Raw genomic sequence first — 15,510 nt, 5'->3', positions numbered from 1 at the left:
TTGTCAATGAAAAGGCATTTTCTGGTTTGTCATCATGACCCTGTACAATAGGGGGAGGTATTCCTCGCACAAATGGGGAAAACTTTTCCACAAACCATGAAGGATGAGGTACAGGTTTCCTGGTTTCCCGATCTACATAAACTATTTTGCAATTTAATCGATTTAGTAACTCGTCAGTCTCAAGGCAACGCAGCTCTTCACAAACACCAATCGACGTCTTCCCAATGGAACTTGCAAAGAGATGCAGGACAACGGGCGTCATGAGATTATCGTTAATCAGGTCGTAAAATTTGGCTGTGATTTCACCATGTGAGCACATCAGGAATCGAAAGCGCTTGGCATCGTCATCTAGAGCCTTAAATCCAGAGTAACGACCATCAATTGTAGATAGATACCTCCGCACATCATGATTTAATTTATGTAGATTCCATAGAGTTGGTTTATCTGACAAAATAATTATAACAAGTCATAATTTTCTCATCTAATGAAAAGAAAACATGAAAATATTATAAATAAATGTAATATATATAAATATTTATCAATGTTTGTAACACCAAGTTATGTGTACTAGATGAAAATAACTCCTAAGTGTTCATTAAAACCTTCAATTAAAACAACCCTACTTGTTTATGTCCAGCTATTACATATGCATATGATCTGCTGTTTCCTATGTGACACTGTATGTCCATGGTAAGGAACACAGAAAGAGGCCAAATTTTAACTCCAGCTGTTTTTCTTGCCAATCGTGTAAATGGCGTAAAATCATGAAATGATACCTAATAATTACTAAAATGTTGGCACCATAGTAACAATACAAATGACTTGTGGCATATTCAATAACAATGATATAATAGCCATATTTGCCAGAAATTGCAGAAATTAAAAATAATTAACAAACAACGCAGATATAAATTTCAATCATACACAAAGGATGCGATTGATATGCTGGTTTAGTGACCTTTGACCCCTACTACAAGATGGATTGTAGTCGGGTTAGAAAAGGAGCCAGGGCTCTGAATGCACTATACATCAATTATAAAGAGACAACCACACGTACTATACCAGTCGAATTGACTCCAAATATCAAAGGGAAGGCCGTTCTTATATACAACTCTTGCCTCTGCACCTTCTTCACCGATATGTGTATCCATTGATATAGTTCGGCAAAGTGGAACAGTTGATAGGCGTTGACACTGCCTGATTGCTGGAATCGATTGTGTAGTTTGTAAAATGTGTACAACTGACAACATTGTTAACATGTCGTGTGTTAGTCTGTAATGTACGCCGTGACGTACAGGGCGCCCTCACACTTCGGCCGGTGAGGGCGGAACTCACGACGTATCCTTCCAGTCCAGTCGTGTGTTGTACACACGTACACGTGGGTCATACATGTAGTTCACGTCGTCATCGTGAATGACCCAAGATGATCCAGCTTGAAAAAGACCCCTTAGGACTTTGATACTAAATTGACCAATGTTAGTACCATTGGCTCAGTAAATCTCCAGTTTGTTTTCTTGAATTCAGGTACTAGGTCCATTCTTATCCATTTCCCACAATAAAATTATAGCATCTAGTCGTAGCTACTTTACTTTTTGAAAGGGGTAGGTTGTTTTACCTAGGATAGGAGGGGAGAGGTTGAGTTGACCCTAGGTTTTCAGTACACGTCCCCACCCCACCGACGCGCGCGCGAACATGCACAAACCACAGTGTAAATTATTCATGGTATAATTAAAATGCTGTTTTCAGATTTTTATCAATGAATTTAACTGACTCGGTTTTGGCAAATCCACCATGTTTAGTTGATACTACCATATATCACCAAAGAACTAATAAATACATACATACATACATACATACATACATACATACATACATACATACATACATACATACATGCATACATGCATGCATGCATGCATGCATGCACGCACGCACGCACGCACGCACGCACACACACACACACACACACATACATACATACATACATACATACATACATACATACATACATACATACATACATACATACATACATACATACATACATACATACTCGGGGAGTATCTATCTGCTAAGACAATGCTCTATACCGCAGTGGCAGAGCGCAATAGTTTTGGTAGTTCTGGAACTCTTTCTTGGTTGTAACTCGGAGTTTCACGCATAGTGCGATCATCAGACAATCAGACAATATATATATGAATATATATATGAAGTTTGTTTTGTTTAGTTGACTAGAAACGACTATAACACCACCTCTATCTCATCCTAACGGGTGGATAGCTCGCCTGATTGAACTCGTTGCAGCGGGTACATTCAGACTGACAATATGATATTTCTGGATTCTTAACATCAAAACGTATGTAGATATCCACACAACAAAAGCCGAAGTCATACAGATGTTGTTTATCCATTGGTTTATTCAAATCCCTCTATAGTTTAGTCAATCTGTACTGAGTCTAACATTTCCAATCCCATGTCATATGTGACATGACAATTTTCCTAGATTTAGCTTCAAACGTATATAGTCTATAGATATCCAACATACAAAAGTTGTTTATCCATTGGTTTATCGAAAATCCCTCTATAGTTTAGTCAATTTGTACTGAGTCTAACTTTTCCAATCCCATGCCATATGTGACATGACCAAACATTCAGACTGGCAAGATGATATTTTTAGATTTAGCATTAAACGTATATAGATATCTACACAACAAAAGGCAAAGTCAAACAGCTGTTGTTTATCAATTGGTTATTAATCTAAAATCCCTCTATAGTTTAGTCAATCTGTACTGTGTCTAACGTTACCGATCCCTTGTCATATGGGACAGAGACAATATAGTAATACAGTTATCACGCACTAGCCAGGCATCTTTTGATTTCAGAAACGTAATTCCAACAACGATATCAATTCCAGGTAAAGTAATGATATCTTTCTCATTCATTTTTAAAGCATATATTTTTTAAGTCACGTATTCCTCAAAGTTCTATGAATTCTGTGAACTCCACAGTTTGCCCACAGCTTCAATATCAAAGTTAATACATAGCATGTTTCCTATCTACACTGTCAGTATATTTTTATCAAATTCTTTTAAATGATAATTGTTGTAAAATGAGTCCATGAGAAATGAGAAAGGGGAAAGTCTAGATAATTCTAATACGATTTCATGCCATGTCGAAATTTCATCCCAATACATGTATTTTGATTGGAAAAAATATACTTAATCAGTAAAAGGCTAAAAATTGTAGTATTGGATATTCATGTTTGATATTTATCATCTTTACATTAAAAACTATTGTTTGTTTTATCCTTTTGATGTACTTTACGTCAGACAGCGGTAGGATGAACGATAATAGCCTATCCCATAATATGAATGTGGTGAATTCTAAAGAAGGGTGTTTAAACGCCAGGCACGTACACGTCGGTAAGTTAATGATTTAAATGAATCACTATATTTGCTGTGATAACCATCACTACCACGTGACCAGCAGTATTTCTTCCAAATATAGCACTAACTTACTGACGGCTGGCAGGACCACAACAACAGCTATAAAATCCATACTACCACCAATATGACGTTTCTATTCTCCCTACCACCACCACCACAACCACCATTGCTACCACCACTATCATCATCAACATCATCATCATCATCATCATCATCATCATCATCATCATCACCATCATCATCATCATCATCATCATCATCATCATCATCATCATCATCATCATCATCATCATCGACAACAACAACAACAACAACAACAACAACAACAACAACAACAACAACAACAACAATTCGTTTGTGGTAAACGTTATCGTTCATGATCAAGACTGAAATGTCCTTTCGTGTGACATGCAATACTGATTGACTAAGTTTGTTAAAAGTCGATACCAGTAAAAATCGTAATCCGAGAGATAGTAAAATAATGACGCCAACAAAATAAGCAGCAACGCAATGAAGCTAGAACATATAGTACCAAAATATGTTTAATAATGACTTTTCAAAACTAAATACAGAATGCCGGGTTTTTTTATAACAGGAATATGCAGATGTGCAAGACTATTGGTGAAAGTGTTCATGTTTGCATTGGTATTTGTATTCTTGGTTAAAGTTAACAATCTTTATTCATCAGTTAGCAGCCCACCATCACCAATGTAAGCATTGTTTTAATATCAATTCTTCCTTTTGGGGGTCACATATTAGATCACCTAAGTAAGTAACTTTTTACAAGCATAGACTGCTTTTTGGGATCATATGTTAGATCGCGTGAGTATGTACCCTTTTACAAATATGAATTCTGTCTTAAGTGAATCACTTGCTCGTCCCCTAAGAGACAATAGCACAATGTCGCTCAAACTCACAATAAACGACTGTCGTTCGTTTAGGACTTTTAAATTGCTAAAGTAAGTACACTCTCTAAGAAGATAAATTTGGATATTACTAATCAATAATTTCTTTTCTTCAGTCAAGGAAAATAGAGTAATCTAAGAGGCATTGTCACTACGAGTCGATAATCGAGTAGTGACAAGGAATATAAAAAATATTGGGAAATACTATAAATTTAGCATGATTTTTGAAAAATCGGTGAAATGATAGCGATTTTGATATATAGAGAATGTTTAACTCATATTTCCAGCTCTTCAGAATCAATGAAGGATGCAGACGCAATGTGTTGTAATGTAGAATGACAGGGTATAAAACATAGTCATTGTTCGAACGCGTTCAACTTGGTTTGTATGTAATATAGTAATTTCATCTCAATATGATAACTACCAGATTGATCTGACGTTTACTCGACCCCTTTAGTCCCTACACCACAGTTAGGTCCTAAATAACTTTTTTTTCAAACGTTTAAAATCTCCCCAAAATATAGAGAAAGATTGAAATAACATCGTTTGCATAATCTTATTCTCTCTCCATAGGTTTAAGGTTGGAAATAACGTAAAAGTCGACGAGAGTTCTAGTAAAGTACACCAGTTTACATTGTTCCCAGCTCCTGATACATTTGATGCTGTTAGCACTCACCAGGGTGTATATTCCTTTGAATCGACCTGTCAATCTCAGAACAATATAGTGTTCATTAAAACAGCCAAAACAGGAGGAAGTACGATGTCAACCATTATCTACAGGTATGGTTTAAAACATGACCTTGTAGCAGCTGTTGACCCAGAACATCAAGCCCTCATTGAAGAAGACGAATCCGGTAAACACTACATCATAGAAACATACAATTGCAGTGATTTCCCAGGGTACAACATAATGGCCAGTCATATATTCTACAACAGACCTGCTATGGAAGAAATAGTTGAAAATGCCAAATACGTCACAATTATCAGATCACCATACACCCGATTGAAGTCCGCGTTCTACTTCAGTGGGAAGGACAAACTCTTTCCTAAAGCATCGAACCCATTCCAAGAATATCTACAACAGCAATATGACAAATTTAATAGTCCTGGAGTTAAAATTGTTCATGACTTCAAGGCATATATTCCAAGATTCCGATTGTCCTTGAGTATTGATCCAGCCAATATGATGCCAGAATTAGAACGATTGGATAGCGAACTTGACTTGGTTATGTTAACAGAATATTACGACGAATCATTAATATTACTGAAGAAATTGATGTGTTGGGAATTTGAAGATATAGTATATGCTGTATCAATGAAGGCTCATACCATCTATCAACCTCCGATTACTCCCAAAATGGCAGACATGATTACAGCGATGTCTTTGCGAGATATTCAATTTTACAACTATTTCAATGAAACCTTTTGGAAGAAAGTTAACAATTATGATGGTGATTTTTCAGCCGATCTTGAGACATTTCGGAATCTCAAGGAAGATATACATACTAGATGTAGCTATGGAAACGAATCAGATTATTGCAAACTTCTAAATATAGATGCTAACCGAATGAGTATAAGATCGTCAAAGAATAGCAGAAAATGGAACTGCTAGTTGACATTACATGGTTCAAATGTATATGTATTTAATTTAGTATTCTTACTGTAATAAACGTACATTCATAGCATTCTTAGAATATGCCTATAGTAAAGGCTTGCATCGGACTAGAATGGTAAATATTGATCAAAAGTTGTGCGTAGCTCTTATATTATATACACGCCTTATTCTGGCGCGAGTAGATGTCTATATTACCTCAAGACCTGGTATCATAATTACTACATAGCAACTCGAGGGGTATATATGTCGTCTACTAGTGCCCACACAATGCTGCAATAAATATTTTATAACATAGCACATTCTCAAGCACATATTGTTTTGCATAGACATAGCAAATCCCCAATAACACTGATGTCCCTGTATGCAAATTGAGGTCACTATGGATCAGTAACCCATAGCATGTGATACAGTCTAAGCCAATCACTGAAGACTATAACATGAAAATGTGTTATAATACTTGATTTAACACGCACAATAAGATGTAATTTACGTGATCAAAGAGTGTTTGGTGTTTGCACTGTTTCCTCTAACATGTTAATATTTGGATTATATCTGCATAGTGGTAGTTGCACTTTGATTGGGACTGGACTGCCAATCTTTCGTCTGTTAACTTAATCCAAGCGATTGGTCAAATTTATCGTTGGCCATGGGGTAAACGAACTGCTTCAGTAGATTACTATTATGGTATTTGTTGTGAGATAACATTTTGGTAGGTAAACAGCCCTTACTGAGTAGCATATTAACTTTACACGTGTTCATGTTTAAGTAAGTTTGTTTTTTTGGATTTGGCGAGCAATCGCATTCAGGATGTGACTATGACCACGGTAAGTTTCGCTAACAGTAGAAGCTAGCTGAACACATCCTATACGACATCCACTGTTAATATACCGAGTTTTTTCTCTACTGTGTCCACATAAAGTAACTCGACAAATTTCACTTTTTTAATCTATTTGATCAAATTATCATATGTTACGATCACTAAGTAAGTATGCATGCATGCATGCATAGTGTGAAACTGGAACATACAATTTTACTTGGTGATAGTCCTGAGACTGTCATGACAAAATAGAATTAAAATTGAGCCAGGAAAGCTTTATTCTTTTGGAATATTGGACATAATGTGAGCGATTTTCTTTACATCGACTGACCTCATTGTATAGTTGTATATTAGTTACTGATGACCCTGAGTTGCGATGACCCTGAGTTGTGTATTAGTTAGCGATGACCGTGAGTTGTGTATTAGTTAGCGATGACCCTGAGTTGCAATGACCCTGAGTTGTATATTAGTTAGCGATGACCGTGAGTTGTGTATTAGTTAGCGATGACCCTGAGTTGTGTATTAGTTAGCGATGACCCTGAGTTGTGTATTAGTTACTGATGACCCTGAGTTGCGATGACCCTGAGTTGTATATTAGTTAGCGATGACCCTGAGTTGTGTATTAGTTACTGATGACCCTGAGTTGCGATGACCCTGAGTTGTATATTAGTTAGCGATGACCCTGAGTTGTGTATTAGTTAGCGATGACCCTGAGTTGTGTATTAGTTAGCAATGACCCTGAGTTGCGATGACCCTGAGTTGTGTATTAGCTAGCGATGACCCAGAGTTGTGTATTAGTTAGCGATGACCCTGAGTTGTGTATTAGTTAGCGATGACCCTGAGTTGCGATGACCCTGAGTTGTGTAATTACAATAACAATCATACAACCTGAAACAAAACATTGTCTGGCTCAATGTATATCTAACTTACTAATATGCTACTGTACATTTTATTGTCTGGCTCAACAAAAATCCCACTTACATTAATTTGCTACATTTTATGCATCTTGCTCCAAAGGAATCTCAGTTGGTAAGACCTTTTTTGAGCGACACATTAAAATTTAGCAGTGTTAATGAAATTATTGTCCAGCCAGACTCTAAAATATAGCAGTGTTAGTAAGATTATTGTCACAGACAGACTCTAAAATGTAGCAGTGTAAGTGAGATTATTGTCACAGACAGACTCTAAAATGTAGCAGTGTTAGTGAGATTATTGTCACAGACAGACAATACAATGTGGCAGTGTTAGTAAGATTATTGTCACAGACAGACTCTAAAATTTAGCAGTGTTAGGTAAGATTATTGTCACAGACAGACTCTAAAATGTAGCAGTGTTAGGTAAGTATATCATCCAGCCAGACAATACAATATGGCAGTGTTAGTAAGATTATTGTCCGGCCAGACAGCGTTTTGTTTCAGCTTTGGTGATTTTAATTTTATGAATATCAAACAAAGATTTCACAATTTGTACCACGTGACTCTATCAGTTACCACTCCCGTTCAGAGAGAAAACCGATTACTGTCGAATGACGTCAGTCTAATGAGTCTTATGATTGCTTTAGGTTTAATTCTTTAACATGCATGTTTACTGGTGAATTCTTTCATGCTTTTTTTCAAATTTTATTCCGATCAGAACATTAGTATAAAAAGTGTATCTGCTACCTAATCTTATTATACTTTCAATGATGACATGATGACGTGTGCCACTACTTTGTCGGGAACCACTTCAGACATGGTTTAATACGTAATATCTCGTTACATGAGGCAATACTGTGTACACAACCACTTCACACATGTCATTACACAACCCACTTGTAGCATATTAGAGCCTAATATAAGACAAAGTACCACTTGTGGAAGTATAATCACACATCAAATAATATTGACAAATGAATGATTTATTACAGCAAATATTTTATTTGGGAGGTGACTTGTCAATTCAAATTCTACTTCAGTCAGGATAAAGCAATACTAAACGTTCACATATGTTCAGATGCCATATTGGTCATATATAACAATATAATATTAATATAATAATTTAATTTCTTAAAAAGCGCACTGCTCTGCGTTTAAAAGATTCAAGTGTAGTATCCAAGCGAATATTAAATGGAATCTGATTCCACAGATCGTGATTGAAAATGCACGAAAACCATAATTTTTTGTAGTACTAGTTGTATCGTGCCTCTTTAAATTCAATTTATCAGCAGAACGAAGTGTAAATTTCAACCAGCGTCCGCATGTATTCTGAACATTCACCAAGAAGAGTTTTTTGAATGTGAAAAGGGCAATTTTGAATTTGACTCTCTGCTCAACAGGTAGCCAATGAAGATCGACTTCCATTACATATCTGATAATTAAAAAGCTTCTCTTTTTTGAAAGTGGATTTTAGAACCAAATATTGTTGTTATTGTCCTGATACATCTAAATACACAAAATAGGCCCTACACATACCTCATACTTCATATAATTTGAAAGATATGTCCATGAGTGTCTGAAATGATTATGTTTTATGACATTTAGGTCAAACATAATAATGCAATCAGTACTGCCATGTCTTATGGTAGGAGAAATGACCACTTGAAGTAAGTCTCTGTTATTTGTATTGGGGGCGGCAATAAAAAGAGTGGACTTAAACTAAAATTTGAGAGCCATTCAGTTATTGACATGTGATATGAACATTAAGTTACTATTTATTATGTGCATAAATGTCATGTGATCTCCAAAACCATAACATACATTGTAAGGGGTATACAAATAACTCCGGAACTATTGTACGAACGAGAATTTTATGGTTGACATGCTGTAAAAACAACAAAAGTAACGTGTACATGTCCCATCTATCTCGTCATCAACTGTGCTACAGATTTTAAAGCAATAATGCACACGTAAAGACCAGTATAAAATGACTGCCTGAATGTCATCAAAGTCAAGGTCAAACAGGTTTAAAAGATAGCTCCACAATCATAGCCACTTATATTACACACACTGCAGTTTAAGTACGATTTGTACATGAATTAGGGCGTGCCACTTGGATATATTTACTGGTGTGTTATGGTAGGGTTACCATATAGAGTCTACAGCCGATAGAAAAAACACTAACAGACAAAAGGATGTATAATGGACAGACCCCAGTATAGTTTCACTCTATCGCTCTTCAGGTCTTCACCAGGTTTGGGAGGCGGGGGTGGGGGGAGACGACGAAATATATACTCATCCATCATTGCTCGGCGAGTCCAAATATGTACATTAGAATTTGTTACTTTGTCATTCGTTACAGCTGTTACAAGGACTGTTACCACATATCACAAGATATAGTCAAATACTTTGAAATTATACCAGTGGGTATCGATTCGGTAAATACAACGAGAAGTCATCACATTATATACATATTTAATATATCTCTAAGTTGTATGATGACTGGAATTTATGGATATTCTAAGTTGTTTCGTAAAATGTTCCTTTTTGTAGTCGTATTTGTATTCCTATTCACGATCTACTTTCTCAACTTACTCAATTACCACCATTCGCTCAAGTAAGTACCGTATTATTTTACTTGTTTTTCTCCAGAGTTATTCATCTTTCTAGTGAGTCACCTTGGGCATATCTATGCTCAAACATTCCAGGGTTTTTACATGTCATAACCAAGCATTTATTTCTACAATGTAGGCTCAGGTGTTTACAACCGTACTCACCTAAATAAAATGATTTCAATGTGTGTCCTACTCGTTGTTAGCGTTCATATAATCAATAACATGTTTCAAAAGAATTAATCAGTTTCAGGCCTAAAGCAATGAATACGTGTTTATCACATCATGTTTATCACATCATGTTGCCACAGTTCGAATGTGTCAACCCAGCAATAGAAATTGTGACTGGCTCTTTATCAAGCTCTACCTTCTAGAAAATGGGAAATATCTTTTGGGGCATGTCATCGGTTGTATTGGCTCAAGCCTTTAGCTAACGTTTCGACTACATTTGTTAACAATGTCGAGAAATATGCATGCTCGCTTATAATAATGATAACACTTTCACTTCAGACTCTTTTTAATAAAACTTTATCCCCGTTCCTATAAACTCTCATCATAAATAAATAAATAAATAAATAAATAAATAAATAAATAAATAAATAAATAAATAAATAAATAAATAAATAAATAAATAAATAAATAAATAAATAAATAAATAGACAGATCGAATAAGCCTTCTTTTTCGAAGCATTTGTGTGTGTGTGTGTGTGTGTGTGTGTGTGTGTGTGTGTTACTTTCAGCCAATTTAAAATCTTTAAATTAATTTTTTTGTTTGCCTTCCCTTTTTGATGTCATTTCAACATAAATTTTTATTGTTATAATCCAACATATCTGACCTTAGCATTCACTGTCTGTTCATGTTTTATTCAAAGTTTTCTAAGTGTCAAAGTTTAAAATCTATAGTTCTACTTTCCTTTGTGTACATAATTCTTCCTTATCTACACAGGCTGAAAAATGACGATATTGAGCAAAGCAACCACAGTAACGTAAGCGATTTGACCTTTGCTAGTATAGACACGATACCGGTTGACGCTATCATCGACAAGTCCAATGAATCTACGTGTATACCTCAGAATAAAGTCGTGTTCATTAAAACAGCCAAAACAGGTGGAAGTACGATGTCAACCATTATCTACAGGTATGGTTTAAAACATGACCTTGTAGCAGCTGTTGACCCAGGACGCGATTCATTAATATCCGAAGACGAATCCGGTAAACACTACATCATAGAAACATACAATTGCAGTGATTTCCCAGGGTACAACATAATGGCCAGTCATATATTCTACAACAGACCTGCTATGGAAGAAATAGTTGAAAATGCCAAATATGTCACAATTATTAGATCACCACATGCACGACTAAAGTCCTCTTTCTACTTCAGCGGGAAGGACAAACTCTTTCCTAACACCTCGAACCCATTGCAAGAATATCTACAACAGCGTTATGACAGTTTTAAGGAGGGTAAAGCTCGTGATTTGAAGGCATATGTTCCAAGATTTCGACTACCCTTGAGTATTGATCCAGCCAATATGATGCCAGAATTAGAACGATTGGATAGCGAACTTGACTTGGTTATGTTAACAGAATATTATGACGAATCATTAATATTACTGAAGAAATTGATGTGTTGGGAATTTGAAGATATAGTATATGCTGTATCAATGAAGGCTCATACCATCTATCAACCTCCGATTACTCCCAAAATGGCAGACATGATTACAGAGTTGTCTTTGCGAGATATTCAATTTTACAACTATTTCAATGAAACCTTTTGGAAGAAAGTTAACAATTATGATGGTGATTTTTCAGCCGATCTTGAGACATTTCGGACTCTCAAGGAAGATATAAGTAGTAGATGTAGTTATGGCAACGAATCAGATTATTGCGAGCTTCTGCATATAGATGCAAACAGAATGAGTGCAAAATCACTACGAAATAACTATAAATGGATCTGCTAGTCAGCATTACAGTTTTAATGTCGACATTACTGCTAGTCAGCATTGCATGGTACGTCTAACATTTGGAGCATGTACAGTCATAATTATAATATGGAGATAAAGGATTGAGGTGTTGGTACTGTTTCCAATTTGATATTAGCGTGAGTATAACTTTGTTAGTAGTCAGGGTTCGAAATTTACTCTCCGACTCTGTTTTCGTAAGTGGTGGACCCCAGTGTGGGCGACCCTAAAACGAATGACAATCTAAATGACATCAAACGAATGACAGGCATTTACAATACGTAAACAGAAGAATGGCAACATTTTCTACATTCAGTTAGTTGCCATTCCAATTATAATGTAGAGTAGAGGTTGTCATTCCAATTACAAATAGAGTAGAGTGTTATGAGTGTTACGTGGTCATATTTAATGCCGTGGGGACACACCAAGGTCAATAAGACATTTATAGCGTTTGGCTATAGCCCTGGATCTATTGTACCGGGGATTGCAGGATCCTATTGTTCATGAGTTCCAGGAGGTACTTTACCGGGGGGGGGGGGGGTTCTAGGAAGTAGTGTACTAACTAGGGGGTTCCAGGAGGTGCTGTACCGGGGTGGGGTTCTAGGAAGTAGTGTTCTAGGGGGTTCCAGGATCTATTATACGAAAGGGCATAATCATCTATCATTTCTCAATGAGTCCAAATATTTATTAACATTGTTTATTGATATTTGTCATTTTGTCATTTGTTACATCTGTTACTAAGCATGTTACCATATGTTACTAGATGTAGTCAAGTACTTTGAAATTATACCAGTGGGTATGGCTTGGCAAATACATGGAGAAGGCATAATCTTATACGTACATACATACATACATATTTATATATATGTATGATGACTGGGGTGTATGGACATTCTCAGTCCTATTTTGTAGTCGTATTTGTATTCCTGTCACCGTCTACTTTCTTACAACACTTTTCACAACATGGAGTATTGGGAATGTGTTATTAAGCTAAAAATATCTTCCTATGTACATGTATCATATTATGATATTGGGGGAGGGGGTATGAAATTTATAGGATTATGGACTGGAGTACGTACTTCCCGGTGGAATATATCCACTTGAAAGCGAAGCTAAACGCTAAACAAAAGACAATGTGAGATTTATGGTCGTTCTACGTCATGACAACGTGTGCCTATACGTCAGTCATTCTGTGGTGCTCGAAATATGAGTCAAAACGTTCAAAGTTGTCAATACCCTTACCAATATTTCGTATATTATGGTCAGGAAGGCATAACATATCATTCCCAAACGTTTTCTTCATTCAGTTGGAAAATATAACGACAAAGTTCAACAACAGATAAGGAGTAAAAGTTAGACGTTAGGGAGCCTTCAGTATTTACAAGGGGGAGGGCCGGAGAAATCGGGGGTGAGTCACATTTTACTAACCTGTTCTTGGGGGAGGGTCACATTTTACAATCCGTAGTTTTGTGACAAAATTGAAGATTCAATTACTGTCAATTTATTTTGTGTGTTTTGAGATGTAAAAGTGAGATGAGCACTCAACATTTATTTATACAAGCCAAAATAGAAAAATAAAAATACATAAATTGTAAGAAAATTGTTTAATAAAACGATGCATTTTGTTGAGTGTACCATTTCACCTGATCACTCACACTGTCCGTGAATGTTGTTGTTAAAATATGATGGTGATGGTAGCAGTGATGATGATGATGATGATGATGATGATGATGATGATGATGATGATGATGATGATTTAGTTTTGAATGTCATAGAGAACACGGACAGTGATACATGTTCTCTATGACATTCAAAACTCTATAAAGTGACAAACAGTAAAAGACTGGCTAGTGACCTTTCTCTTATAATCATACACCATCTAGTTAGTATCTAAAATGTGCTGTCCATGTTGTGCATACTCTGCCTGATCTGGTCACTTGTAAAAGTTCCCTGATATCATTGTCATCATCATCACCTTCACCTTCAGTATTGCCATTATCAGTGTCACAGTCTAATCTGACTCACTGGTACTATTTGAGTCAATATCATTTAATTGTATGTATACATATAATGTGAATATTGATTAACATTCAGTATATGCAATTGTCATGGGATGGGGCGGGTCATGTTTTACAAAATGGGACAAAGGGGAGGGTCACATTTTACAAATGGAGAATGGGGAGGTCATGTTTTTCTTAACAGACCATGTGTGATTTCCTCCGGCCCTCCCCCTGTAAATACTGAAGGCTCCCTTAGGTGCACATTCCCCAAAAAACCAAATGTAAAACATTACAGAACACCTTACTTGATTTGCTATGCTGTATGGTTACAATTTGTGTTAAAGACAGCTATTTAGGTATACAAATATTTGCATATTAATTAGCAAAACACGCACTTGTCTCAGTCTAACACTACTGTAATTCGTCTGTCGTCAAAGTTGTGTCTAAATGGATATGGAATGGTTTCGTCAGTCAAAAGATTTTGTCAAGTGATCAGCTAGTCGATCGTACTATTAGACAGAGTTCATTGGTCGCTATGCCATAGTACATGTTAACTTTCATTAAAAAGGGCACCAGTATGGTTATAGTTGAAGTTGACACACTAAATAAAATAAATACAATCTTTTCTAATCTCTATAGAATGGTTATAGTCGTCAATTAGATTTCTCCAGCTGACACTTGTTTTGTATTTGTACAACTTTTAACTAATTTTTAAGGCGTTCGTGATCCATTGAATAGTTACCTGTCACACTGGACACTTATTTTAATGATTAATACATGTAGTGTGAAATTTTTATCAATATTACAAACACTTATTCGAATCTCTATGAAATATACAAGGGTTTCGTTAATCCAACATTGGCGATAAAATGCTATATTCGTTGGCCATCTTTAGTCGCCATGGTTACTGCCATACTTGCTAATTGCAGTAATAAGCTATCACAGTCTATGTAGTCTGGGATTACTTGTTCTGTGACGAAACAGAAGACAAAAAACATATCACATTTTTCAGAAGAGATCAAACAATTCAGAATGGTGTAAGATATTCACTCCTTGAAGTTGTGTGGAAAGATGGATTGAGTAAATAACCCAAAACCTAGGTCTCAAAAATAAATGGTGGTTAGAGTCCAAGAAAATATACTCAATAGTTTAATAAAGTTGACCTGAAAATAATTGGAAAAATGAAATAAAAAGTTAGGATTTAACTGTCCCAGCGTTATCTCGTATTATCTCGTAGAGT

At 35.9% G+C, this 15,510-nt stretch overlaps 2 protein-coding genes across 2 annotated transcripts; both read left to right on the top strand.

The window, feature by feature from the left end:
* Nucleotides 1–4,019: 4,019 nt before the first annotated feature.
* Nucleotides 4,020–5,977, top strand: LOC144445782 (galactosylceramide sulfotransferase-like). The gene is made up of 2 exons (XM_078135421.1): nt 4,020–4,156; nt 4,925–5,977. Exons 1-2 carry the CDS (start codon nt 4,020–4,022, stop codon nt 5,961–5,963), a joined length of 1,176 nt encoding a protein of 391 aa, XP_077991547.1. The 3' UTR covers nt 5,964–5,977.
* A 2,174-nt stretch (nt 5,978–8,151) lies between these two features.
* LOC144445781 (galactosylceramide sulfotransferase-like) lies at nt 8,152–12,698 on the top strand. Its single transcript, XM_078135420.1, has 3 exons — nt 8,152–8,163; nt 9,303–9,364; nt 11,256–12,698. The coding sequence occupies exons 1-3, from the start codon at nt 8,152–8,154 to the stop codon at nt 12,268–12,270; spliced, it is 1,089 nt and encodes a 362-aa protein (XP_077991546.1). The 3' UTR covers nt 12,271–12,698.
* The last annotated feature ends 2,812 nt before the right edge of the window (nt 12,699–15,510 follow it).

The sequence above is a fragment of the Glandiceps talaboti genome, chromosome 14, assembly GCF_964340395.1.
Source record: "Glandiceps talaboti chromosome 14, keGlaTala1.1, whole genome shotgun sequence".
NCBI classification, from domain to species: Eukaryota; Metazoa; Hemichordata; class Enteropneusta; family Spengelidae; genus Glandiceps; species Glandiceps talaboti.
The sequence above is the reverse complement of the archived record's forward strand: the minus strand, read 5'-3'. Positions and strand labels throughout refer to the sequence as shown.

Bases quoted from the DNA above. Each gene is read 5' to 3' on its own strand.
- LOC144445781 (XM_078135420.1), top strand. The intron at 9,365-11,255 runs GTAAGTCTCTGT...TTATCTACACAG, and splicing joins AGGAGAAATGACCACTTGAA to GCTGAAAAATGACGATATTG.
- LOC144445782 (XM_078135421.1), top strand. From the start codon at position 4,020: ATGCCGGGTTTTTTTATAACAGGAATATGCAGATGTGCAAGACTATTG. The intron at 4,157-4,924 runs GTAAGCATTGTT...CTCTCTCCATAG, and splicing joins AGCAGCCCACCATCACCAAT to GTTTAAGGTTGGAAATAACG.